Genomic DNA, 23,643 nt, shown 5'->3' with positions numbered 1-23,643 from the left:
CAGTAAAGAGGAGGACCAAAGAGGGGGCCTACTTGAATGAAACAATGTAACAGTTGATGTGAGGCCTCGCCTTGCTCCCACTTCTCAGCGATCCTATAGGCGAGGTCGCAGTGCCTGCCCCTCCCCATTGCTCCGTTTTCTTGTCCATTAAGCACCATCCCTCCGCCTCTCTTTCCTTCTTTTCTTTTTTCCCCCTTCTCCTTCCCCCTCCCTCTCCCCCTCTCTCCGGCTCCGTGTCATTTCCTCCTAGAGCTCACAAGCTGCCTGCGAGCGTCTCCAGCCGGGAGAGTAGGCGGAGCGGGGCGGCGCGGCGCGGCGCAGGAGGACGATGGTGGCTGAGCTGCTGGGGGCGGAGGCTCCGTAGCCCCCGCGGAAAAGGAGCCCGGCGGTGCCTGCCCAGCCCGAGCCGAGGATGGAGAGCCGGCCGGGGTCCTTCCAGTACGTCCCGGTGCAGCTGCAAGGGGGGGCGCCCTGGGGCTTCACCCTCAAGGGGGGCTTGGAGCACTGCGAGCCGCTCACGGTGTCGAAGGTAAGGAGCGGTGGCTCGCTCCTCACGGCGTCCAACTTTTGAATGGGCTAGCGGGTGCGCAGAGTGCGCGGGGTGCGGGCCTCAGCCCCACTTGGCGACTTGGCCAACCGGAGCCCGAGGGGCTGCAGCCACACGGAGGGGGGTCCTGCGGCCGAAGCAGACTGCAGCCAAGTGTGCGGCCGGAGGATGGGAGCCGAGGCGCCCGGCCCCCGCCGGAGCTTTGCGTGCAGTCACACTCCCGGGGCACCGGGGCAGCCTCGCTCCCCCCCCCACCCCTCCACGGCGAGGCGGCCACTCACCTCCGTGTGGGCTGCAGGAAATGGCGGCTGCTGGGGGTTCTCCTTGCTTTGGAGGCCCCTGAGCCGGGCAGGACAGCGAGGGGCTGAGGGCACGGGCGGGGGCGCTCCGGGCGGGCTCTCCCGGCTCTCCCTGTGGCTGTCCCGCCCGAGGCAGGTTGCTGGGCTGGGGTCTGGCGCGGAGCTGCCGGTGAGGCATCGCTGGGTTTTCCGCAGCCTCTCTTCCCACAGCCCGGACGCGTACACTCGGGTTCAGAGCTGGGGCGTTGATGCTGCCGGTTCCCCCTCGGCCTTTCCCTCCCTCCCGAGTCGTGCCCCGCGCCAGAGAGATTTCTTGCACGCTGCGAAGTGTGGAGGGAACTTTTGTGCCATGGAGCACACAGCTGTGCTGAAGCGGCCACTAGGGTTGCTTTGATTTAAGAGCCTGTGATCAGCTGGAACTAAGTTGCAGCGAGAGGCCAGGGGAGAGAAGCACTCCTAAGAGGTCTGGAACCCCAAACCCAGGCTTCTTCCGTGAGCGTGAGGGTGGAGGATGGGGGCGGGGGGGGGGACACAGTTGGAGATGTTACTGGGAAGAGTGGCTTGTAAGGCTGCTCACCTTGGAGCACAAGATTGCCAGGTGGAGGGACTTCATGAACTTTAACCCACTTTTCTTGTTTCTCTTACAAAGTCAGTTCGCTAGCGAGCCATTCCAATGCGTGGGGAAAGCAGTTGCGATTGTAGATGGAGATTCTGGCGGGGGGTTGGAAAAGAGCTAGCTTTTTAAAGTAGCAAATGTAGCTATAGGGGTTCTTTTTGTTTCCCATGTTAACATAGCAGCTGAGCTCTGAAAGTTACTCCCCTCCCCTCCCCCACCCCCCACCGCATAACAAACTATGCTACTTTCTCCATGCTCTGGAATGGCTTTGCTAGCTAACTTGTGTGTCTTTAAGGTGTTGGGACAACGCGTTGCTCAGGAGTGAACCAGTCAGCTCTGACTGTCTGAAGGTGTATTGAGGCAACATTTTGAGGGGATTGGCCGGGACCTCGAAGAGGAGCTTTGGCCTCCCCAAACCAGGCGATCTTCAGCCAGTATAACCAGATTGAGATAGATGGTTTTGTGATCTACCCTCACATCCTGCCCTTTAACACCCTTCCTGTAATATTCTCTGGAGCAAACCACTTTTTAAACAAACAAACAAACAAACAAACAGCAATGACAACACCCTATTAAACAGCCCCTTTGGGGAGGGGATTCTTAGCTCTGAAGAATTTCCACTAATCAAGCTCTTCCCCTGTCTTTCCACCAAGGTCATAATAGGATATGTAGCCCTGTCTGGCAGCCGCACCCCCACTGCACCCCCACCCCCCACCGGCTTTCTTTTTCTTCTCAGGTGGCCCACAGACTTTCCAGTCTGCCTAGACCCTGGAGAGGTCATTTCTTCGGCTTTGTCCAGGCTGACCTAACCTGCCAGGCACCTCTGAGAGTGCTTGATGCTGTGGTCTAGAATTATTTTGTATGCACATAGGAGCATGGCAGGGCACGGTGTTACTAAGTATGGGGCAGCCAGCAACTTGTGGTCTGGCTGGGGGATTATTTGAGGATATATGAGGGTTTTCTTGGCCACAGTGCTAAGGAAGTGCCTCGTGTGTGGAGAGGCAGGGTGCCTTTTAATGAGTCCCTTTCTGCTGAATATACACTTGGCCCCTATTATATGAAAGTTTATTATTGTATACATGAATATGCAGGAATAAACGCCAGGTATAACTGGGTTGGCCAGGACATCACATAAAGTTTGTGTGTGTGTGTGTGTGTGTGTGTGATGCTTGCAGTCTCCTCCTCTTGACAAAATACTATTTGGGATATTTCATTTTTCTACCTTAGTGTGTTTCTTTTTATGCTTCAGAACAATATAGCTTCCTCCCCTCCCGTAGCTTTTTAAGTCTGTATCCAATGGTGAGAATGGACTAGAAATTGAATTGGTAAATGAAAAACAACCAACCAACCCTCTGTTTCTCTGGATTCTAACTCTTACCCTGTCATTCTTTTTTTCTGGAATCCTGCAAATATCCCTTGCCTTTCCTGGGCCTTGACATCCCTAGATCTAAAATGAATTTGAAGTGGGCAGTCTTTAAATGGTACTATGATGGTTTGGTAGTGAATCCATCGCCATAAGCCCGGCATTCTCCATATAGTGAGGAAGGAAGATGGCTGTTTCATTTGCATCCTATACTACTGTGTGCACAGTGTGCTTCTCACCCCCTTACTCTGTCACCCTATCCCAGCCACACTGTGAGAGCACAGACAGTCAGGGAAGGTTACAGAACCGCTGATGAAGAAACTGACTCTGGTGCATTTAGTGGCTTGCTTCGGTCTGTTGTGAAGTAAATCAAAGGCAGGCTCTCAGCCTCTTTATTTTCCGTGGCCTAGAGAGTATCTTGATTCTTCCGGTAGTACTACAAGCTGAGAGGGAGAATTGACTAATGACTTTGAGGGCCATCTCTAGTCTGCTCAGCCTCTAACTCCGGTAATGCTTTCCCTGCCGAGAAGTCATCCAGGGCCACTGTGTTTTAGGTGTACAGTAATGAAGTCTGGGCTGTTTTGGTAACTGAGTAACTTGGGCTCGTGAAAGAGAGACTAGCCAAGAGTCATGATGCAAAATGGCAGCAAACCTCCTTTGCCCAGAACGGGAAATACAAAGGCAGTTTGAATTCAGGTTGATGTTGCTGTATACCTGCTTGGGAAAGGTATAGACAGGGAGATGGAGGCATTTAAGAAAAAGTGAATAGTAGGAGGAGAAGGCGTGGAAGAGAAAAGCTAACTTTTCATCTGTTGTGGACAGACCTTTAAGACCAGGAAATGGTCGGGTTAGGAAAATTGTCAGTGGAACTAGCCAATACGGTTTTCTGGATGTGTAGAATTCAGCTGCCTGATTTATCCAGAGTTGTAGAGCTATGTGTTGATGATCAAGTGGCCAAAAGGGACAATATGTTAAAGTCCATCCTGTTGATTATCACAAGTTTTAGGGAGTAGCTTGTGATTTTTCTGTATGTTATGGTAGTACTACGGAAGTGATGATATACGAGAGAAGACGACCATGAGAGAGTGGTTCCACGATCTGATCTTAAAATGACTTGTTTCTTTGGCTAGCTTCCCATACTAGACCAGGGTAGGTATTGTCTGAATGAAATGGGGATCTTTTTCAAATCATATGTGTCTGTCTTAGTGTAGTGTCCTTGTCTACAGTACAGACAGTCATTCATGGAGTTGACTCTCTGAATAAAATGATTTCTTTGCAGGGAGGGGATAAGTGAACTTTTGCAAAGTTCTGGCACCAATGAATTTGAGGCCTCAGAGACTCAAGCAGTGTTTGTGGGTATGGGGGCATGGAAGAGAGAGAAGGATGGAGAAAACGGAACTGCAGCCTAAGGTTCCTGTGTTAATGTCTAGTTGTTTTCTTTCTTTTTCAAGACAACCGTTTCTCTGTGTAGCCCTGGCTGTCCTGGAACTTGCTCTGTAGACCAGGCTGGCCTCGAACTCAGAAATCTGCCTGCCTCTGCCTCCCAAGTGCTGGGATTAAAGGCATGTGCCACCACTGCCCAGCTCATGTCTAGTTCTTAAAAATGTGCCTCGAAGTTAAATAAGCATATGGAAAAGAAAGGATCAGGGACCAGTGGTTAGGATGCAGGGAAAGGATGGGGATAACTAGGGTAAAAAGCACAGGTTAGAAGACTGTGCTTACCTACATATTTACTTTTTTTCTGGCCAGTTTTTGGTAGGTGTCTCAATTTGGCACAGTGAGGCAAGTGGGAGCTAGTTGCTATTCTTTAACAAAGTAGGGTGGAGTAGGAGCACAGTCTAAAGGAAAAAGCCTATGGATTGTACACAAATATCCCTCTGTCATTTTTACCCATGTAGATATAAGTCACTGTTTACAAAGTGCCAGTAGGCATACCTGTCCCATCTTCATTATCACAGAGGATGTGGGGAGATTTGGTAAACCCTTTGCTATCCTTGACCTTACAGAAAGGCAGGGCCTGCTCTTTAAGTTCTTTGTCAGCTCCAGTGGTGCTCTCTCTCTCCGATCTTAGTTCTGGATGTACAAAAAAAAAGCAGTTGAAACTGGGCCGAATGATCAGATTGATATTTTCTTGTGACTGGAAGTAAATTTGGCTGTGACTTTTGAGTTCTTGTTAGATGTAGAGGTTGTATAAACAGTGATATACCTTTCAAATCTTTCCAGCTATGTTATAGGTCAGACCTAGCTCCAGCCTCAGTCCCAGCCCCAGCCCCTGCCCAAGTCAAGGGCCTGCAGTCCCAAGGGTATTTTTACAGGATATGTTGATAGGAGATGAATGCAGCCTGATTGCTTATATGGATCCCTCCCTGATCTTTCCCACTAGAATCCACAAAGACACCTTCTTCAGTTTCATGGCTTCTGCCTTACAGAAAGGACACCGCATGGAACAGGAATCTATCTAAGGGGTTTAAGATGGGGGTAGAACAAAAAGACTGTATGGTATGTCTCACAAAGCCTTGTCCTAAGTAATTTGCATACATAGCATTTTAGGTCCGTCTTACATACCTAGTACCCTGCTGATAACCATGTTTGTTCCATGAAGGAAAAAGGTTCATGCCTGTTGTAGGGTTTTCCCTCTTCAGAACCTCAAAGACAATACGTTTAACTCCATCTGGAAGACACTTGAGCATTGTTCTTTAAACAGTTAAAACATTTCTCCCTTGCTTCTCTCAGAACACTCCCCAGGAATTTCTTTAAAGAGAAAAAGACAGTTTCGGACGGAGACTACTAGTTATGGGGTAATTATCATGAGAGAACACGATTATGTTTATGGTTAGGCTTCTTCCAAACCAGAGGAAAATGTGCTGACCCATCTGGGAGAAGTTAATGAAGAGCAGCAGAGATTGCAGGAAGGTGTGCTCTCAGTGCCCACTGCCCCCTGTGCCAAAGGGCAGGCTTAACTAAGGCTTGCTGTACTGCTGGTAGGGACCTAGAAACAGAGTTTCAGAGTCTTTAGAAGTCACCTTGTTTAAGATCATTTAAGGAACCTGCTGTGGAGAGTCTCTGATTATGTTCTTCACTGGTCATGGGGGATCATGTGTATATTTAAGCCTGCCTTCGTCACTGTTGTCAGGTTTAATCTGTGGACAGTTGGGTTTTTATTTATTTATTTATTTATTTATTTATTTATTTATTATATGTAAGTACACTGTAGCTGTCTTCAGACACTCCAGAAGAGGGCACCAGATCTCGTTACGGATGGTTGTGAGCCACCATGTGGTTGCTGGGATTTGAACTCTGGACCTTCGGAAGAGCAGTCGGGTGCTCTTACCCACTGAGCCATCTCACCAGCCCCAGGTTTTTTTTGTTTGTTCGTTTGTTTGTTTTTTGATCTATGCTGAATTGCAAACATTTCTCTTTACCTCTTATCCATGGGGCTAAGCCCTGCAGTCTTGGAGCACAGAGAACAATGGTGCTTCCTCTGTTTTAGAACAAAATGGCATGCTTCTTTAACTTTTCCTTATGGGGTCTGCGGTTCAGCCTCTCTCTCCCCCTGTGCTTTCTCAATGCTTATGAGATCTGAGGTTACTTCTTTCACTCGGAATTCACTACATCTTGTCCATTGTTCTCTCCCTTCCCCTCCCCTCTTCAAATTTCTGGTGCTGAAGATCAAACCTAGGACATTGCCTAGTAGACAAGTGTTCTACTACTGAGCTAAACATCCCTATTCCTTGGGGCTCTCTTAAGTTATGGAGTCCATACACAGTATAGCCATCTCCTGGAGACAGTTATGAAAATTAAGTAAGACCTTTTTTTGTGCCGAGAATTGTTATCTAGCTACAGACCATTTTAAAAACATATATCTGAAGGGGGCTGGCTCAGTAGTTAAAGGGGCTTATAGCTCTTGCAGATGACCGTGGTTTGATTCCCATTATCCACATAGCATCAAATCCATATAACAGGTCCAGATCTCTTGCCCTTCTTTTGACCTCGTCAGGTTCCTGTATATACACATGTTCATGTGCATGCTCATACGCACTCATGTGATGTTTTTGGTAGCAGTGTCATAAGACACTGTCTCTGTGTCCTTTAAGTAAGCAGTGAGGAAAGTCATATGACGAAGTGTATGTGTGTGTGCGCGCGCGTGTGCGCGTGCGCATGCGCATGCGTGTGCTTGCAAGTGCCCATCCACACGTTTATATGTATGTTGGGCAGAGGCACATGTTGTATGTCTTCCTGTTGCTTTCCACTATATTTTTTGAGACAGGGTCTCTGAATCTAGAGCTCTTTCATTGCCTGGACCACTTGGCCTTTGAGTGTCTGGGATCTGCCTATGCCTGACCCCACCCCAGTGCTTGGATTATAGGTATGCACCAGCACACCTGGCTCCTTATGGTTACACAACCAACACTTTTTCTACTGAACTATCTCCCCAGTGACATATAATACATTTTTGAGTGACACTTTTCATCTCCTACCATTTATGTGGAATTCCCCCTGCCCCTATCCCAGAGCAGCTTTGAGAAAGACAACTTCAGGGAAGATGAGAGAGGGCTTACATGAAGTATATATGTCTAAACAAAGACATTGTTAAGTTAACAGAGTAGGAAGTGGTATTTAATACATGTTGCTAGAATCAAAATTCCATTTTTTTTTTTTACCTCTCTGAACTTTTCTTCTAGGAAAAGTAATCAACTCCAAAATTGAAAATACCAGCCATATGCCATATGTGATATGTAAGTAGTCTTTAACACATGCACGCGCACGCGCACACACACACATACACATACAATTATGTGTGGGGGGGTATACATGTGTACGTGTGTATGTATGTATGTATAGCACTGATTATAGTGGCTCCTGCAACTCTCGGTTTCTAGGGTCTGGATTCTTTTTTTTAGAGTTGAAATAGCCACAGAAGTCACTCCTGCTGGAGGTCTCTATTCACAGGCTTTTAAAAGTCTATCTTCCCATGTTTCCCCACTTCTCACTGGATCTGGGAAATGCTTTTCTTTACTCCTAAAGTCTAGACCAGGGAGAAGATTGGAGCAGGGCTTAATTTTCCTTGTTGGAGCCTGAGGGTTCTAAGGGAAGGGAAATTGAAGTCTAGAGAACATGTCCATGGCGACACTTGACAATTAATAGTTGTTAGGTTCATTCAGAACAATTCTAGACAGGCTATTTAATCCATAGTGTATGAGCAATGACATTATTCAACATAACCTTACTGTGATGTTGATTTGTAGGAAATGGTATTCTGAGCTCCAAGATGCTTACTTACACAAGGTATTCTTGGAAAACAGTTCATCTATAAGTGATGGTAAAGTACTCTAGAGAGTTCTAGGACATAGATCTGGGCGACTTGGGGTTTCTCTTGCCATTAGTGCTTAATGTGTTCATACCCTCAATATTGGGACCAGGTATGTGTTATATTTTCCTGGATACCAAACTGGTAGGTTTACCTTCAAGTTATCTTGGAACTGTTTTATTCTGGGTGTGTTGATAATGAGATCACTTTTGCTTAGCATCTATAAAACCAAATATTTTGTTTTCTGGTGCTCCCTGAAGTATTTATTACTGACATTCTTTAATTATGTTGTCGATGAGTAAATTGGAATACAATTTCTCCTAGCTAAGGACCAAGGACAAGGGTGAAGTAAACTTTGTCTCTTCATGTCCCTTAGCCACCTTCAGTATAAATAGGCGAGTGGAAACATTGCCGTGTATATTAGTTTTGCAAGAGATGACCTGTTTCTTCCTCACACCATACTGGCATGTTTATTTGGGCAGAGCCATCTTGCTGGGGTACTGAAGTGGCAAGGATCAAGATGACTTGAGCTCTCAAAGTAATTTCTAACCCCTCCCATGGCTCTTCACTTCCACAGCCTCCTGTTTCAGTGTAAGTCTGTGCCTGTGCTCTGGGACAGAATGATGACTTCCTCAGAGGAAGAGACCCATTTTTCCTTCTTATAGCTGTCTATCTTTATTTCATGTCCAGTCCTTGATTTCCAGCCTGCATCCACAAGCACTGGTTGTTTAAGGCCTCCATCTTGGACTCTCACTCAAGTGCCATTGGCTCTTTGCTTCTTTGTTCATTGACTGCCCTGCCTGCTATCTAAAACCCATTTTCTCCTTTTGGTTACAGTGAGTACTTCTACTTTGCTATAGCAGCTTTGTCTGTCGTGGCTTAGGCATGCTCTGGTAGGTGATGAGAGAGGCTAATTGAGGCCAGTAAGTTTGAAATCGTTCAGTAAATTAAAGTAGAAACAGAGGGAAGATTTCTCACACTTCATCTTTTTCTGTCCTGTTTGGGTTAAGGACAAGTCTTTTGTCACCTTCCGTTACTTGGAAATGCTTAGCAATTTCCTGAGTAATCTTGGCATGTTCCTTTCACCTCTTTGCCATCTTTTTTTTTTTGGTAAGAACGTTCAGGGTGTAAGTCTCTACTTTATGGAAGGGCTTGAGTGTTCTTTCTTGTTCTGGCTGTGGCAGTGTGAAGAATGACTGACAGCAGGCAGCTCTTACAGAACACCACGTTTCTCTACACTCCTGCTTCCTATCTTTACAGAAGTGGCTATTTCCTGGTGTGTTCTCAGAGACGGGCATGGTCTGCTAACTTTCACTCAAGTCTTTTAATGTTACCTCTCAAAGAATGTGGGAGGTAGGAGTCATTTGACAGGACCAAGGGTTAAGCCCACTGAAGAACAGATTCTTTGAGGTATCTTCTGGCCCTCATTCTAATGCCACCCAACAGATTTCTAGCTGTTTTGCTTTTCTCTTCCTGTAAGCCCCCGGCAGGAAAGTTTCGAACGGTTCTCCTATATTTATTGCCTTTCACGGTCTATCAGAAACTGATCTTTCTTTTGAGAAGAGGGGGTTGGAAGTAGGAGCTAGAAGCAAAGCTGGTTTGACTAGTCATTCAGGAAAAGGGTTAGATACTCAAGGCTACAGCCTCATCTTTGCTTATGACAAGCTAAAGCCTTGTCTTTACTGGGCTGTCTTACTGTTTTCCATTTCTGTTTGTGTGTGTGTTTAAGTAAAAGTCCCCCCTCCTCAAACTTCCACAGGCAAGTAGCTTTTAATGGCCTCTCTCTCTAATTGAAAGTCTGAGTGTTGATGTTTTGACTACAGAGCAGGGAGTGTGTGTCAGACCTGACTCATGGTCTTTGGAGAAATTGACTGTGACTCTGGGGCTTTCTTAATTTAAATTGTTAATTAAGAAAGGTCAAGACCATAGGCTGAAACATGGATCAGGCAAGGAGCTGGATCCTTCCAGGTATTTACAGAGTGGACGACCTGTAGTTTGGGCTGGAGTTTAGCAATCTGTTGGATGTAAAGGGTGGTCAGAGCCTACACAAGAGGGGGATTACAAACCTTGAGAATCTGCTGTGGGGCGATTATGTTTGTTTCACGTATTGAGCATGTGTTCTCCTTTAATATTTATAGCAGGTCTTTGAGGCAGATATTGATCTCAGTTATGCAAATGAGACCCAAGAGAAGTTAAGTGACAGATTTGAAATTCTATGCTAAGTGGGAGAGCTAGTATTGAAACTTAATTTGGGAAGCAGAGGTGTAGTTTCAGCACCACCACAGTGTTATTTTATTTTTAATCATTTATTTTGATTTTTTCAGTGTTCTGGATAGAACTCAGGCCTTTGTATATGCTATGAAAGCTCTACTACCACTGAGCTAAACCTCTGGCATTCAAACTTCTGGCTTATTCCAAGTCTCATTTTCTTTTTTCCAATGCCACACTTATATATCTTAAAAATAAGGAGAATTGGGTGGGAGAAAGAAGAGGAATGAGAAATGAAATTAAATGAAGTTTGGTAGTGTTATCAATATTGTACCTCAGGGGTTAGGGTCAAAGGAAACTTTGTGTTTTAAATTTTTTCTTGTGTGTATCCTGGCAGTGCTGTGGATAGAACCACACATACACTCACATGCTTGGGGCATGCTAAGGGATCAGTCAATCGATCTACAAACTGAGTCATCCCAGTCCTGTTTTTTTTTTTTTTTTTTCAAAACCAGTTCTTTTCTGAGCTACAGCTATATCTGTAGCCTTCAGAAGATCAGAATCTTAATCTTATGGCTGAGTCTTTTAAGCAAGTCATATTCCTTGTTGTGTCTAGATTTTTATAATTCTCAAATAAAAGTTAACAAATTTGTATGGTCTAAGAACAAGAAGACAAAAAAAGTAGCCAGGAATTTGAGAGCAGGGAGTGGCATATGGAAGGGCTGAAGGGGGGAATATAATTAAATTATAATCTCAAAAGTAAAATAAAATGAACTGGTATGGTTGTTCCACTAGAGATGGTTCCCTTAATCCTTTAGTTCATAAAATACCAGAGGTATATGTGATTGAAGAAGGAAATAGAATACTGCCTAGGTGTCCTTATTAAGCTAAAATTCTTGTCAAAGAATTCTGAACTTAAACAATAAAATGTTTGAGGTTGCCAGATGTGTATGCAATGGCAGGACAATTTTAGTGTGATATCTGTAACTGCCAGAGATAGAAAGACAAGACATGATTTCTGCCTCATGTCTAAATAGCTGGAGCTTTAAAAGGCTGTGTTAAACCTTGCTTGGTTGTCCTGAAACCTCTCAATTAAGACTTCAATCAGTCAATCAATCAATCAGTCAATCAGTCAATCAACTAGTCAACCAGTCTACAGGTCAATCAGTCAACACAGATTTGTTGAACACTTTGCAGAGTGCCTAGCCCTGAACTACAGAATTCAAGAGATGACCACCAGAGTAGACCTGATCTTTGGATTCTCAAAGAGATGACAAGTTTATTGAAGTTTATTTATATATTGTTTCCTGGACATAACTATTTACTGTATGTCCAGGGAACAAAAAGCTTTGGGTGCTGAGACTAGAATAAAATCTAATAAGATCTGTTCATGGATCAGTGTTGGAAGCTTTGTGGGAAAAATAAAAATTGAAGCTGGACCTGTGGGGTACTTAGGTAATCTTGGGTGGTAGAAGAGTGTTCATTCTAGTTGGATGAATGCCTTAAAAGATGCAGGCAGAATTAATGTATTTAAACCAGGCATCCAGTGTAGTACCAGTCACATAACTGCTTGCCTGAGGAGAGACCTAAAGTGAACAATAGATAGGAAGAGAGGGTATGAAACAACCTGGCAATATGCTGACAGTGTGTTAGATGTTATCAGGGGTTAGTGATATCGTATACCACTGAAAGGATGAAGCAGAAGTTAGCAGCTATTGGAGGTGATGCCTCTATTTCAAATGTAGAAGAATGGGATTGGAAAAGGGAAGCAGTATGTATTTTAGTTTTGGATCTTCTGATACTGTTTATGGGGCAATCAAGCTAGGGAGCCTAGTAGGCAGATGGGGACAAGGAAAAAGGGTTTGTTTATATTTGTTTATTTAGGGGTTTGGTAAATTGGAATCATTCTGTTAGGAACTCTATTGTCAACACAATTTTCTAATCTATTGATCTGTAAATTAGTTAATTGCCAGGCAGCCCCATGCCCCAAAGACATAGGAAACTGGCTGCTTTGTGATTTAATGAGCATTCCTACCTTTGTCTTGTTAGTGTCTCTGATCTGCAGGAGGCCTAGTCCTTAGAGGTGTTGCTAGCTGGAATTCTTTTTTATATAAATAGAACATTCAATGTTCTATAGTAAGAAAAAAGCAAACAAACAAAAAATTCCAAACCTCAGATGGACATCATAAAGTGGATTGAGGCTTCTAAAATATATCAGTTGACTTTGCCAAGATGTTTAAGGATTGTTTTCTGTATATATAAAACAAAATGTGGTGGCTTGGTGAGGCAAACCTCAAACTACCGGAGTTTCAAGTTTCTGTTCGATTTTGATTGTTAGAAGCATTCTCCTCTCTGCCTGGCATGAGCTATTATTAATCTGTGAATGTCATTGTTTATGTTTTCAGAATAGTAAGAGTTCTCCAATATGAACTTTAAAAATATTGTTCAACTTCTGTGTGGGATTTCATTGCCTAGGTGGTATCTTTACCGCCCTAAAATAAAAGAGGAGATGGGGATTCATCTCACAACTTCTTTTGCTGTAAATCTGGCTGGAAAAACGTTTTATCATTGAAACTTTGACAACTTGGGAGTGATTAACTATAGCACTGATGTTCTTTATCTTTATACTTAATAGAATGCCTTAGAAAGATTCAATTTGTGTGTAGATGTACCTGCCAATTTGAAGACCATCCTACATCTTCTGCTTCCCGCCCCTTCATGAATCGACTTTCTAGCTCATTACTACTCTTGTGCAACATCAACTGCTTTTCTTCACTGTATGAAACTAAATTCAGAACTTTGTAAAGATGCTTGTACTATGGCAATAGGTCTAAACCCATTCCCAACTCTGTAGCTGAAACAACACTGTTTGCTCTAAGGTTAATGGGCGTGTAGGTTCTTTAATTTGCCTCCTTTTTCTGACCAGGTAAAATAACTTGTAATTTATATTTGAAATCCATTCAAATACCTAGTTGCTGGGGAGACATTTTTTTTTTTTTTTTTTTTTTTGTGGCAAAGCTTGCTTGAGTGCTAGGCTCTTACAAGAGCTAGCTTGCTGACTGCTCTGCAGAATGAGCTGGGGTGGGAGGGTAACTTTCTTCTTCTGCATGGAAAGGGCTCACTATGTAATTTTTGAGTTTTCTCCATGCCCTTGGCTGGAGAAATGTGCAGTGTTCTGAAACCTACCCAGGCTCTGTACCTACTGGATCTGCTTAAAGGAAGGTTTTGGCTCTTAGCCCTGTTCAGCTGCAATAGGGTTTGAGTTACAGACTTTCCCTTGCCAGCCCCTAATAAAAACCAAAGGAGTGAAGGGCAGAACCAGAGAGAGTTAATTTCCACTGCAAAGACCCACGTAAGGTGCTTCTATCTCCCATACACTAGGTTGGAGTCCTACTTTAAGGCTGAACTCTACTTTAAGACTGTAAGTGATGGTGATCTGGGACAGGCCCCTGATAATCAAGGTTTGCCCTACACTGCATCTTCTTTTCCCCTTTCTTGTTTCTCTTTCCATCTTTTTCTTCCTGCTCTGTTTGCAGCTTAGAGCAGGCTGAGATTCGAGCAACCAAGTCAAGTGTTACTCCTGGAGAAGAAGAAACACTCAGTCTGTCGTCCTTCCTTTCTTCTAAACTGGGAATTTTACAGAAGCTTCTCCCACCCCAGCCTGCCAGCTCACAAAGCCAAGCTCAGGACAAAATCTAGGAGTCTCAAATGCTATTCCTCTCTTTGACCATCCTCATCCCCTTGAAATTATTTAATCGTTTTCTGCTGCCAGTAGAGTGAAGCCCAGACTACTTTTGCTGGGTATTACAGACCATTTTCCTCTGACTCTAGTCTTACTTTTTATTTCTACTAGATTCCAGGTTTTCAGGGAGAATGGTATCATCTCTGTTCTTCTTCTTCTTCTTCTTCTTCTTCTTCTTCTTCTTCTTCTTCTTCTTCTTCTTCTAAGATTTATTTTTTTATTACATGTTTTCTTCATTTACATTTCAAATGTTATCCCCTTTCCTAGTTTCCTCTCTGAAAATCCCCTATACCCTCCCCCCACCCTGCTCCCCTACCCACCCACTCCTGCTTCCTGGCCCTGGTGTTCCCCTGTACTGGGGCATATAAGGTTTGCAAGACCAATGGTCCTCTCTTTCCAGTGATGGCCGAATAGGTCATGTCTCTAGCTGCTACATATGCAGCTAGAGACATGAGCTCTGGGGGTACTGGTTAGTTCATAATGTTGTTCCACCAATAGGGTTGCAGACCCCTTCAGCTCCTGGTTACTTTCTCTAGCTCCTTCATTGGGGGCCCTGTGATCCATCCAATAGATGACTGTGAGCATCCACTTCTGTATTTGCCAGGCACTGGCATAGCCTCACAAGAGACAGCTATATCAGGGTCCTGTCATTTCTGTTCTATTCTTAAGCTCCTCACTGGGAAACACTGCCTTTTGCCATCTCTACCCTGCCATCTCCTTCTGAGGCCATGCTTTACACTGTAATCCTCTACTTCCTCTCTTCTCTGCATTCCTATGTGGGGTCCAACCACTGTGAGCACCAGCTCTCCAGGACATCATCCAGATGGCTCCAGGTGGAAAGGACCAACTTCCCCTAGAAACTGTGTTGAACCTCAAATCCACATGTTAGCTACAAATGGAGGGAACATATGATAATGGTAGGGGAAGTTAAGAAGGACCCCTCATGTGCAACCTGATGTGTGAAGAGGGGTGACAGTAGTGGGGGATGAGGGTGTCTCTAGGCTGCCTGGTTTGCTGAATATGTAAATTGTGTTCCCCAGGTTGGCATTGAGGAGTGAGGATTATAGCATTCATTAAAATGTTGGGAAATGTTATTGTGAGACTTGTAACACAACAGCCATTCTGCCTGTTACTCTGTGTTCAGAGTGGGTAAGTAATTTTTGTGCTTGACTCAAGCACTTCAGCACTATCTGAGATTTGAAGACTTTAAATCAGTGTGTGTATGTGTGTATGCATATATGTGTGTGACTGTGTATGTGTGTGTTTGTGCAAGCGCATGCGTGCACGTGTTTTGTTACCTTTGCTTAAACAAGCCCAAACGTGTTCTATTTCACTGGCCTTGGTTATGAGTCACTGTCTGGTATTTATACATAATGCCTTAAGTGTCTTCGTTATTTGACCATGACATTCCTTTTCTCACTGTTTCACTCAAAGCCGAGAACACCAAGAAAGGAAAAAAGGAACTGACTAATGAGGTTTAATGTCATTGGTGCTTGTCTGTATGACGGTCAGGTTATCTCAGGGCAGTAAGGGGACAGGTTAAGAATCAGTGTTTAAAGAGCCAGGGACAGCACAGTAACACCAGGAGTGCTGAGTTTGCTACTGACCAGTCTACTGCTGCTGAGCGTGTTTTACAGGCGCGGACTTTCAGAGCTGGTCTGTCAAGGGACCCCAGGAAGCATATATCCTTATCCGAATCTCTTGTAAGTATGAATGAAGTATGAATAATTAGAGGCATTCTTAACTAGGAAATGATTGGATAGTTGCATATATTGAAGGGAGATTCGGATAATATTACCATGCTCCTTACTTCTACATTTTTATGGAAGCAGATCTCTAAGGGTGAGAGAATGGTAAACCCCATCTGGGGGCACCTTAGTTATCAAAGGGACAGAGCATTGGATAGGAAGGACATTGCTGTTAGCATGGTCATTTAGAGGCCAGACAGCCAGTAAATCATTTAAGAAGGAATTAAAGGTTCAAAGGGCAGGAGAGAATTCTTTGGGTGACCTCATAGGTGCTTGAAAAATCAAAGGGCTAGCTGATGTGCTTTTATGTAGTGAAGGCTGGTTTGAAAGGGCAAGGGAATAGAAACGCACAAAAGGAAATTGGCATTGCAGCTTTTAATGTGCTCAGGAGCCTTAACTCTGGGCTGGGGATGATCAAAGATCCCGTTAAGTAAGTATCTTTTGTGTTCTTGAGATTATGCCTGCATATTCATTATAATATCATCCCTGCCATGAATTCAGTCACAGTGGCACAGATGAAAAAAGTAAGGTCCAGAGAGGCAAAGCCTTGCTCTTCCAGTAGAGCTGGAATCTGAACCCACGTGTAACCAACTGCAAATCACGTGCTTGTCTTATGACCCCGTCCAGTTTTGTTTCAGAGATCCCATGTGTATACTTCATATTATCGTTCTGATCCCACTGTTCACTATGGTGAGGCTGTGTTGTTTGCATTGTAACATCATACAAAGTTGCGTTTCACAGACAAGTCATTTCAAAACTTTCTTGGGAAGCTCAATTAGGACACAAATTAGGGTGCATGGGGGGCAGTGGCGGTACAATGCATGAGAAATGTGTAGTAATGTCCCTTTTCATAGACATGGGGCAGAAAGGTCTCATTACCTTGCCAAAATTCATCCAATCAGTAATTGGCTCAGTATTCAAATTTTGATTTTTCTCTTTGTTCCAGTTCTTTCCAGTGCTCCTGGTGTTTCTCAAAGTGGGAAGTTAATTAGTAAACAACACTGGGTTTGGCGTTCTTGTGCCCTCTGGGTCTTTTTTTTTCTCTTTTCTTTTCTTTTCTTTTCTTTTCTTTTCTTTTCTTTTGTTTTCTTTTCTTTTCTTTTTCCTTTTCCTTTTCTATCTTTGCCAACAAATTTAAAATACTGGTAGCCTCCTTCTTTCCCTTGCTTCCTTCCTCTTCCTTCCCAGTCTTCTTACTGGGGCAGTTTAAATTATCTTAGAGGTGTGATAAATGTTCATGGACCAAAATTAACAGTGTAGAAACAGACACATCTTACTTCATCCCTGTCCCTAAACCACCTACGTTTTCCTCCCAGAGGCAACTGCTGATATCAATTCCCTATGTCCCCTGTGTGGGCTCACACACATACGTGTGTGTTCAGTGCTTCCATTTTCTTCTTGCCTGTGTCTTCCTTATTCCTTTTCCATGTGACTGATGCCTACATGAAGACCAACTTTACTGACATTTCCCCAGACTCCATTCTTGATTTCCTTGTACATTACTTGAAGACTGCTTACCATGAAAAGGCAGGCAAGGAAACGTTTCCTGCTCGTTTTGATCTCCTATCTCTCTAGTTTTAGTTCCCCCAACTGCATTTATTTTTATTGTGCCTTTTCATAGTATCTCTCTATATACCCAGGCAAATGTTACACACACACACACACACACACACACACACACACTCTTGCTTCTTCCACAAAAGGGAATATATTGAAACAGTCTTCTGTGCCTTTTTTTCCCACTTGCACATTTGTACATCCTGGAGGTTTTTCATTATCAGTATACAGAGAGCTATCCTCCATTTAAAACAGCTATTATCTGTAATTGTCCTACCAACCCTTAATGTCTTTTACCATTTGTATTGTTTCCATTATACTATATTGACTTGATTGCCCCCCAAATCCTGTTGCTAGCATAGCTTCTGTGGCAGTGGATGGCCTTGGTTCTCCACCTTCTCACTGTGTGCATTCCTCTGTTTAGCCCCTACATGCTGTCTCTGTGTCTCTGCCCCTCCTGCCTCAGCCTCGTCCATCTTAAAGTTACCATTAATTACACTTTGTACTTTTTGAATCACTCAGTGAAGAAATCTCGTGACTCCCAAGTCCTTTTTCAGTTATCTGGTGGGCAATGTTTGCTTGGATATTATTTCTTTTCTTTTCCCCCTGTAAGCTTTAAAATGTCTAAAACGGAACTTGTTATTTTCTTCTTGCAGAAGTGCCGTAGTCCTTGGCCTCTTCACCTCCCACTTGGTTAGATTGAAATCTTGGAGTCACCACTTACTCATCCCTGTATCAGGTTCATTATCACATCCTGTCAGGTCTTTCTTCCTTCAAAATAGCCGTTTCAGTTCTTGCTCCTCCCACTCTCCCGCAAGCCCTTGTTACTTTATGTCTGGATTTTTGGACTGCAGGCTAGCTTCCCTGCTTCCAGGCTCACCCCCTTTAAATGTATCCTATAGGTCATTTCCTGTATTTGAGACATGCAGTAACCCTTGTCTGTACAGGGAAGCTGAACTCAGTGGTTGATCTCTGAAGTTCTTCCTGCCTCTGACGTTTCCTTCAGAAATTGTTGAAATCGAGTATCTCAGCCTCCCACTGCTGCCAAGCCTTTTTTTTTTTCCTCTTTAGTGCTTGCTGGAATTACATTCTTCCTAGAATTGGTACCTAAATCAACTCCCATAGAAAAGTCTTAGAGGAAAGGCCAGCCACACTGACCCCTGTCTGAGTGTTCCTGGCATTCCAGTTTTGCTTGGCTGTGTTTTTCTTGCATACTCCACTAACAAGAAGCACTCTACAACAAGCCAGGGCTTTGGATTGTCATGTAGCTATAATTTGAATACATCTTCTAAAGCTAACGATGCCTAGTGATCTGCCTTCACAGTACCTGATTAGTATTTCCCACAGTCATTGTTATATACTTGCCCCACATGTGACAGCTCACAATTTCCTGGACCTGCTGAGTGCTCTGCTCTTGCTCACTCTCTCTCTCTTTCTTCCCCTGCTTGCCTTGTGGGACTGAACAACTGGTAGATCCTTGGACTTCCATTCACAGCTGCTGCTGACCATTGTTGGGAGTTGGACTACAGACTGTAAGTCATCAACAAATTCCCTTACTATATAGAGACTCCCCATACGTTCTGTGACTCTAGAGAACCATGACTAGTATAGAAGTTGGTACCTCAAACACATTCCTAATCCCACCTGCCTACCAACATTCAGCCTAACGTGAGGCCATCATTTGATTCTTTCTTCCACTAACCCTGCTTTCTTTACTTTTCCTCAGATACTCGCCGTTTTCATAAAGGATGTTTTTTTTTGTTTTTTGTTTTTTTATGGTGCCAGAGGTGGAACCCAGGGCCTATATACCCAGAGCTAAATGAGGAACAACGGAAAAAAGGAAATGTTTTATTGCATTGTTTATCTGCACTCTGATTTTTTCTCTCCTTTGCTCTTAACATTTATTACTACTCTTTACAGATACAAATTCTGTGTTTTTGATGGTATAAATGTTTCTTTACTCAATCTACAGACTAGAGCGACAGAGATAGACAGATATGCAAACTGACAGATGTGTGAAGTGGTGTGGTGGTATCTTTTGGAGAAGTAAACTTTTTTAACGCAAAAAAAAAAAGAAAACCCTTTAAAATTCTGTATCCTACAGAATATTTTCCTTTTCCTCTCCTACTCTTTATCCCTTGCCTTTCTCGTTTCCATGTTTCTCTCCCACACATGCATAATTTCATAGTGACTGGCTTCCCATGAGTATTTTGTAAATGGCTTCTCTCTGAAGTTGGCCAGTGTCTTAGGTTGAATGAGATATGCTTATCTAGTGTATTTGTCAAAAACCTCCTCTCCTCCCCAGACAGACAGACAGACAGGCCGATTCAGTTAGTAACATATCCTGCTGTAAAAGGACCAGGATGCTGCTGCTGCTAATTCCCTGTATGGGCCAGTTTAATTACATTTCAGAAGTCAAGAAATATTTAAGTAGTTCCAGTTGCAGCACTCCATTTCACTAAGTATTAACCATAAATCACTAGTGGGTCCTTAAAAATTCCTGTTGATGTACTGGGGCTGCTATTTTACATCAATCTAAGTAACGTGCATAAGGGTGTCTAGTTCGGTCCAGCAGAGTAAAATTGTCCTCTTGATTTTTCTCTCTGGGTCCATGTTTTTGTCAACCTCACCCCCCCCCCACACACCCTGTGCAATTTTCGCATGGCCCCCTTTTCTTCTCCCTTTACATATTTCACCAGGTTCTTTAAGGGACTGGTTGTGATTATTACCAAACCATATGGGAACCACACATTTTAGTTTTTCCTCTACTGTCTGGAGTAGAAAAGCACAAAGATTACTTTTTAACTATTGAAAGGCTTAGGATCAGGTAGCCCGTCTTAATTTCACCATCCAAGACAGCTAAAGCTAGTAACCTTTTTTCTTTTCATTCAGCCGACACCTGAATCCATTCCTCCAAACAGGTGATACTAGTTACTGAGGTATATATATTCGTATGCAGCCTTTATGACCCAGTATGTTTTTAACTAACAATATTCTGTATTAAAGTGGTCTGGGAGTCGTTATGCATAGTTGCCTCTTCAAGACTGGATTGTGCCTTCTGGTTATAATCCTTTTGCGTACAAAATAAGGACAGTGATGTTGTTCAACCTTTACTTTTTACATTTGACACTTCAGAAAGTATATTTGTGGTAATCAGCTTTTGTAAGAAATATGTGAGAAAATGGGATTATAGAGAGCAAATATTTATTTTGGTCACAGTTTTAGGGGTTTAATCCATGATTCGTTGGTCCTGTTGCTTTAACCCATTCGTGACACACCACAGAAGTAGCTCTTGGTGGATCCAATCCATTCATCTCATGGCTAGAGTGTATGTCTGTGTGTATGTGTGTGTTGTCTGAATGTATAAGAAGGAGAGAGGGAAGTGGATGGGAAGAATGAGAGAAAGTAAAAGAGACCAGGGTCCCATAACCCTCTTTTGGCATCCCTTCAATGGTATAAGGACCTCCCACCAGACCCTACCTCTTAAAGTTTTCACCACCTTCTAATAGCACCAAATCAGAGAATAATTCTTTAGCACATAGGCCTTTGGGGGACACTTAAGGTCCAAACCATGGCATTATTAATATGTCTTGTTAAATTTTTACATTCATCTAACTTTTTATTGCAGTGAGAACACTTAAGATGTATACTATGAACAAATTTAAGTGGAAAATATAGAAACAACAGGCATTATGTATAGTGGACCTCCAGAAAGGTATTCATTGTATACAGCTACAATATTGTACTCATGGAACTGAAGCTCCTCCCGCCCCCATCCCTGACAGCCACCATTATATACCATTTCTCTAGCTTTGGCTGTTTTAGATACTGAAATCAAGTAGCATTTCCTCTTGCATGACTGGATTTTTATTTCATCTAGCTTAAGGTCTTCCATAATCATCTAGATCAATTTCTTTCAGAAAAGCATTCCATTGTGTAGTGTATAGAATTCTCCTTATCTATATATACATCGGGGAGCATTTACATTGTTTCCACATCTGCTTTATCATGAATAGTGCTGTAGTTAACATGGGAAAGCAAATATCTCTTTCAAGGTCTTGGTTTAAGTTCTTCTAAATGAATACCTGAAAGGTGAATTTCTGGATCATATTTAGTTATGGTCTATGGTATACCACTATGTTCTATTCTGTTTTGTATTCTCTCCAACAGTGTACAAGTGTCTGGCTTCTCTATTTTCTATTTTTTAAACTGATTAGTCATCTCCTCCATGTTTTCATATTCTTGTATACCTTCTTTGGAGAAATGTCTACTCAGATTCTTAGCTTTTGTGGTTTTTTGGTGGGGTGGTGGTGGGGACAGGGTTTTTCTGTGTAGCCCTGGCTGTCCTAGAAAATGTTCTGTAGATCAGACTGGCCTTGAACTCACAGAGATCCTCCTGCTTTTGTCTTCATGAGTGCTGGGATTAAAAGTGTGTGCTACCACTGTCCAGGTAGCCCTTTTTTTTTTTTTTTTTAAAAAAAAGATGTATTTATGTATTTGAATACAGTGTCTCTGTCTTCAGACACACCAGAAGAGGGCAACAGATCTCATTACAGATGGTCATTGCTGGAAATTGAACTCAGTACCTCTAGAAGAGCAGTTAGTGCTCTTAACTGCTGAGTCATCTCTCCAGCCCATAGCCCATGTTTTTTCATGAGAAAAGATCTTGGTAGTTGCACACACTGACCTGGAATTTTACTTTTACTATCATCCAAGTTTGGGTCATTTCAAATCAAGGTATTTGGTGTTAAGCTCTGTATATATTTTGGATATCAATCCCATAACAGAGAAAGCGTTTGCATTCTGTTCACTGCCCTTTTCTTCTGTTTCTTTTGTTATGCAGAAGATTTATAGGTTTTCTTTTTTTCTTTTTTTTTTTTTTTGGTTTTTCGAGATAGGGTTTCTCTGTATAGCCCTGGCTGTCCTGAAACTCACTTTGTAGACCAGGCTGGCCTCGAACTCAGAAATCCAGCTGCCTCTGCCTGTGCTGGGATTAAAGGCGTGCGCCACCACACCTGGCTTCAAAGTGTCTTCTTGATACCATTGTCAAAGAACAAGATTTTCTTTCTGGGCTTCTAAATTAGTTCATTGCTGTGAACCAGAAATGAGGATTTATTTCTGGGCTTCTATAATGGTTCATTGTTCCGCATGTCTCCTTTTATGCTGCTACCATTGCAAAAAACTACTGTTTTTTGTAGTGTAAATTGAAGCCAAGGTACGTATGTTTCCAGCTTTGTTTTTTTTTTTCTCATCTTTTATATTATTAGCATATATTCATTGTACACAGTGATGGGTTATATGATAACATTTTCACTCAGGTATATCATGTTTTACTTAACCTAACTCCATTTTCATATATTTTCCTGCAGATTATAGGAATTTGTTTTTATTTATGGCTAAATAAAAAGTATATCATGTATATGTACCACATTTTCTTAGTTCATTTATCTGCAGATGACCACCTAGTATAATTCTATAATTTGACTATTATGAATAGTGCCCTACAAAACTGAGTGTGGTGTTTTTTTTTCCTTTTTTAAGATTTCTTTTTTTTTTTTTTGTATTCATGGCCCTAGGCAAGTCATTATGAATTTTATCTATCTATTTTCTATTTCTATAAAATATGCTATTGAACGTTTAACAGATTGAAAGCCCTTGCTTTGTTAGTGTTGATTAGTTTTCTTTTTCAACTTGACACAAGTTAGAGAACTTCAGCTGAGAAAATGGCTCCCTCACATTGCCCCGTGGGCAAGCATGTAGGGCATTTTCTTGATTATTGGTGTGAGAGAGCACAGCTCACTGTAGGTCATTGTCACTCCTAAGCTGGTTGTCCTGGGTTCTATAATAAAGCAAGCTGAGGAAGCAAGCAAGCCAGTAAGCAGCATCCCTCCATGGCCTCGACTTCAGGTCCTGCCTCCAGGTTCCTGTCCTCAGTTCCTTTGATCATGGATTGTGATTGGGACAACAGAATGTAAGCTGAAATATAATAAACCCTTTGACCCTAAGTTGCTTTTGGTTGTGATGGTTATCACAGTTATCAAAACCACACTAGAGTAGCTAGTAGAGTCATTTTGACAGCATTAAGTCTTCTATGTATTAGCATGGAATGTTTTACCATAGAATGCTTTTACCATTTACTTGTAGCTTCTTTTATCAATATTTTTGTGTTCTTTAGGGTATAACTCTCACTTTTATTTTATTTTGGTTTTTCAAAGGCAAATGTGTTTTCTATATAGCCTTGAACTCACTCTGTAG

General features: G+C 42.8%; 1 protein-coding gene across 4 annotated transcripts in view; it reads left to right on the top strand.

Annotated features, from left to right (window-relative positions):
• Positions 1 to 263: 263 nt before the first annotated feature.
• Shroom4 (shroom family member 4) overlaps positions 264 to 23,643 on the top strand; it is a 231,901-nt gene continuing 208,521 nt past the window's right edge. Inside the window, exons 1-3 of one of the 4 annotated variants that reach the window (XM_085838303.1) lie at positions 463 to 529; positions 7,508 to 7,561; positions 15,124 to 15,232. Coding sequence is in view for 1 of the 4 variants with exons in the window: in XM_021153944.3 (XP_021009603.1) it covers positions 413 to 529 (117 nt within the window). In the remaining 3 variants the exon portion in view is untranslated. Of the gene's footprint in view, positions 530 to 7,507; positions 7,562 to 15,123; positions 15,233 to 23,643 lie in introns of all 4 variants that reach the window. The other 3 variants (XM_029473010.2, XM_029473009.2, XM_021153944.3) reach the window with 3 other exon arrangements.

Source organism: Mus caroli, unplaced genomic scaffold (assembly GCF_978045245.1).
Source record: "Mus caroli unplaced genomic scaffold, Mus_caroli_1 scaffold_5, whole genome shotgun sequence".
NCBI lineage: Eukaryota > Metazoa > Chordata > Mammalia > Rodentia > Muridae > Mus > Mus caroli.
The sequence above is the reverse complement of the archived record's forward strand: the minus strand, read 5'-3'. Positions and strand labels throughout refer to the sequence as shown.